Source organism: Mycetomoellerius zeteki, unplaced genomic scaffold, assembly GCF_001594055.1.
Source record: "Mycetomoellerius zeteki isolate Tzet28-1 unplaced genomic scaffold, Tzet1.0 scaffold145, whole genome shotgun sequence".
In the NCBI taxonomy this organism is placed as follows: Eukaryota; Metazoa; Arthropoda; class Insecta; order Hymenoptera; family Formicidae; genus Mycetomoellerius; species Mycetomoellerius zeteki.
In genome coordinates, this window is record NW_017256393.1 from 3,618,246 (window position 1) to 3,622,545 (window position 4,300).

Consider the following 4,300-nt stretch of genomic DNA (forward strand, 5'->3'; position numbering starts at 1 on the left):
TTTCGTCGTACGACGCTCTGCATCCAATCAGAAAACAGGATTCCGATAATACGAAGCAAAATTCATCGGAATCCTGTTTTCTGATTGGTTGCAGAGTGTCGTACGACGAAAATCAGATGCAGGATGAATCCAGCATATGGATTCCATCCCTACATACCTAGTGCCTTAATTACAACATACGGCATACGGTTATGGCCAATATAAACGCTCCCCAAATGTAAACTAAATCCATGGCGTCTCCCGCCCAAATCTGGGGACTTTTTGTAATCGCCAGCCTGCATGTTATACAAATGTCGCTTTTGCGGGCTCTGCCAACAAATCGGTCGAATGTTTTCATTGCGTTTGACGTCGAAGTCTCGCATGCCCGATCGTGTTCTGGAGTAACATTACGAATGATATGCACGCCAGACTTCTCGTCACATCATGTACATTAAGCAGGTATTGTGTTTGCAAATCGTATTTGTGTCGCAATCTAACACATTCTTGACGGAACTATGCTTCGTCTTTTCTTTATTCGACTTTACCCACCTTTCTTCCATTCTAATTCTTGATTGGATTATTATTGAGGCTTTATTACCATGAATTATAAATTACTGTCGAATTTCTGAGGCTAATGTACTAATTTGGAGCATCAATACATTGTTATTGCAATTTCTTTGATGGGTTTATGTTGAAACAGGTAATTATCCAAGGATTTAAGTCATATCGTGAACAGACGGTTGTCGAACCTTTTGATCCAAGGCACAATGTAGTGGGTATGTAACTGATGATCTTATGTAGGATTGATGTACAGTTAAGTAATATGGAGTTTTTGCAATAACATAAATCTAGATACGGTGAATGCTAAAGTCACCCTTTTCTTAGGGCCTCAGCAAAGGTTTTTTTCGTTATCCAACCAGAAACAACCATGGCTAAGGCTATCTTTGTCTTCAGGGATCAGAAGACGAAGATAGCCTTAGCCATGGTTGTTTCTGGTTGAACGAAAAAACGCTACACATAATGGCTGACTTATAATCTTAAGACAGCGTCTTATGACATAAGTCTTGTCTTTAGTAATGCACAAGAACTGTCTTAAGATTATAAGTCAACCTTCTGCTATGGCCCTTAATTAGTTGTTAAGAAGAAAACCTGACCTTAGCGTTTACTGTATCTGAATAAACGGTATTGCAAAAACTCCCTAATAAGGTTGATATGATTGTACATATATATTGTAACTAAATACTTTTCTTCTAAGTTGGCAGAAACGGTTCTGGAAAGAGTAACTTCTTTTATGCAATTCAATTTGTCCTGAGTGATGAGTTCTCTCATCTCAGACCAGATCAGAGACAGGGACTGTTGCATGAAGGAACAGGACCTCGTGTTATATCTGCTCATGTAGAAATCATATTTGATAATTCTGATGGAAGATTACCGGTAAAAATCATTAGTAGTTTATGTTACTAGTTGTTTGTACATATATATATGTGTCTATATATATATATATATTTAAATATACATATATTTAATATCGTTTTAGATTTTGTCAATATGTTTATAATATTTTAATAATATGTATAATTTTGTTTTTCATTCAGATCGATAAAGATGAAGTTTATTTAAGGAGAGTAATCGGCTCCAAGAAGGACCAATATTTTCTCAACAAAAAGATTGTAACAAGGAACGACGTGATGAATTTATTAGAGTCAGCAGGATTTTCTAGGTCCAATCCATATTATATTGTGAAGCAAGGAAAGGTTTGTTAACATATCACACATATTTATATTTATCTGTAGTATAATATAATTATTTTGCAGATAAACCAAATGGCAACAGCACCAGATTCCCACAGATTGAAATTATTAAGAGAGGTAGCGGGTACTAGAGTATATGATGACAGAAGAGAAGAATCAAAATCTATTTTGAAAGAAACAGAAGGGAAACTAGAAAAAATCGAGGATTTTCTGCGAACAATAGGTAATTATAAAGATAAAACTCTCTTAAAGAATTATTTAAAATAAATGAAGTAAAATGAATAAATAATTATTTTATATTACAGAAGAGCGTTTGAAAACACTTGAGGAAGAGAAAGAGGAATTGAAAGAATATCAACGTTGGGACAAACAACGTCGTTGTTTAGAATATACAATCCATGAACGCGAACTTAAAGAAAATAAAAGAAAATTAGAAGAGCTCGAAGAGTCTAGAGCGAATAGCGGAGCCGAGCAAGCAAGACTAGGTGCCGAAGCTAAAACGGCGCAAGAGATGGTACGTGCAGCTACAAAGCGGTTAAAGGAAGCGAAAAAGGAAGTACAAACTGCCAAAGAAGAAAGAGACACTCTTAGGTAACACACATACTAAAAATTGCATATATAAAATAAAAATACAGCAGAGAAATATTTATAATAAAATGTTTGTAAAATACAGTGCAGAACAACAGCAATTGCTAAAAGAAAAGAATAAATTAACTTTTACTATTAACGACTTGCTAGAGGAAGTAAAAGGTGATAATGACAGCAAGAAACGAGCTCAACAAGAGTTGGAAAAATTGAAGTCTAATATCGCTGCTCGGGAAACCGAGCTAAAGTCTCTTAAGCCAGAGGTGAAAAAATATTCAGATATTTAATATATTTAAATATATATTTAAAATTATGTGTGTTTATTTAAAATACTGGAATGTGTGGGGAAACATTTTTCTTTACAGTATGAACGAATGAAACGTGTTGAAGAGGAGTGTACACGAGAATTACAATTAAAAGAGCAGAAACGTAAAGAATTATATGCTAAACAAGGTCGTGGTAGTCAATTTACCACTAAGGTAAAAATAAAAAAAATTATTGTAAATCCATAATAATTCAAGTTGCATTTTTGTTTTTATACTTAAATCCCAATATAATTTATTTGCACTGGTAGGATGAAAGGGATAAGTGGATACAAAATGAGCTTAAGCAGCTTACGAAACAGATAAAGGATAAAGAAGAACATCAAAAAAAGATTAGCGAAGATTTAAAACGTGATGCAGAGAAACAGATTGCTTTGGAGAAAAAAATAGGAGATCATACACGCGAGATGGAACAGCAACGTGCGTCAATAGATGATCATAACAAGCAATATTATGAGCTTACGAAATCGAAAGATCAGTGTCAAGCAACTCGAAAAGAACAGTATGTTTAATTTATTAAATTAATAAACGCGTTAGAAATCTTAGAATTTTACAAACTGAATATGTCGAATTGTAGGTATCGGCAGGAGAGTGTATTGCAATTAAATTTATCTGGTCTAAAGGAGGATTTAGCGAAAGCAGATCAAAGTCTAAGATCCATGGCCGGCAAACCTATTTTAAATGGCAGGGATAGCGTACGCAAAGTACTAGACACTTTTCGGTAAGATTAATTTTTTTTATAATATAGATTATATGCACAATTTTTTTAAGAGATAAATCTATAATGATGACATATTCATATGTAATATGTACAATATTTAATATCTTTGTAGTGGACGAAAAGATATGGTTAATGAAGTGAGCAGCTATTATGGGCCTGTAATTGAAAATTTCAACTGTGACAAGAGCGTCTATATGGCTGTTGAAGTGACCGCTGGGAATAGATTGTTTCATCACATTGTGGAAACCGACAAGTTTGGCACAAAAATTTTAAAAGAAATGAACAATCAACGGTTGCCGGGAGAAGTAACTTTTATGCCACTGAATAGACTTCACGTAAAGGATATTGATTATCCGCAGACCTCTGATGCTATACCCATGATATCCAAGTTGAATTACGATCCCAAATTTGATAAAGCGTTAAGGTAAAAGCATATAAAATAAAAATTATTAAATAAGAATTTTTTTCTCTTGCCTTATTTCTTTGTAATATATAAAAGCATTATATTATTATCGTATCATATTATATTTTTGTTAAATATAGATATATATTTGGAAAGACTTTGATCTGTCGTAATCTGGAAGCAGCAACGACTTTGGCGCGGGATTCCGGTTTAGATTGCGTTACATTAGAAGGAGACCAAGTTTCATCCAAAGGTTCTTTAACTGGCGGATATTTCAATACACTCAGGTCACGGCTTGAGATACAAAAAACTAGATCGGAATTAATGTCACAAATTTCTACTCTCGAAACCCAATTAACGACGCTTAAGGAAGAAATCAGAAAGGCAGATCAAAATATTAGTTCTTACGTTAGCGAAATGCAGAGAACTGAAACTAAAAATAGTAAAGCTAAGTAAGTAATTAGATGTTATTTTTAATCTAGTATTAAAATCTAGTATTAAAATTAATATTAATTTCAAAAATTATATATATAATATA

The 4,300-nt window shown here is 33.4% G+C and overlaps 1 protein-coding gene across 1 annotated transcript in view; it reads left to right on the top strand.

Annotated features, from left to right (window-relative positions):
- The first annotated feature begins 282 nt into the window (after window positions 1-282).
- SMC3 (structural maintenance of chromosomes 3) overlaps window positions 283-4,300 on the top strand; it is a 6,703-nt gene continuing 2,685 nt past the window's right edge. The window contains exons 1-12 of the mRNA XM_018462675.1: window positions 283-438; window positions 680-755; window positions 1,235-1,413; window positions 1,575-1,733; window positions 1,794-1,953; window positions 2,036-2,321; window positions 2,404-2,578; window positions 2,681-2,794; window positions 2,890-3,140; window positions 3,216-3,359; window positions 3,472-3,783; window positions 3,903-4,214. Coding sequence (XP_018318177.1) covers window positions 424-438; window positions 680-755; window positions 1,235-1,413; window positions 1,575-1,733; window positions 1,794-1,953; window positions 2,036-2,321; window positions 2,404-2,578; window positions 2,681-2,794; window positions 2,890-3,140; window positions 3,216-3,359; window positions 3,472-3,783; window positions 3,903-4,214 — 2,183 coding nt within the window. The 5' untranslated portion in view covers window positions 283-423. The remainder of the gene's footprint in view (window positions 439-679; window positions 756-1,234; window positions 1,414-1,574; window positions 1,734-1,793; window positions 1,954-2,035; window positions 2,322-2,403; window positions 2,579-2,680; window positions 2,795-2,889; window positions 3,141-3,215; window positions 3,360-3,471; window positions 3,784-3,902; window positions 4,215-4,300) is intronic.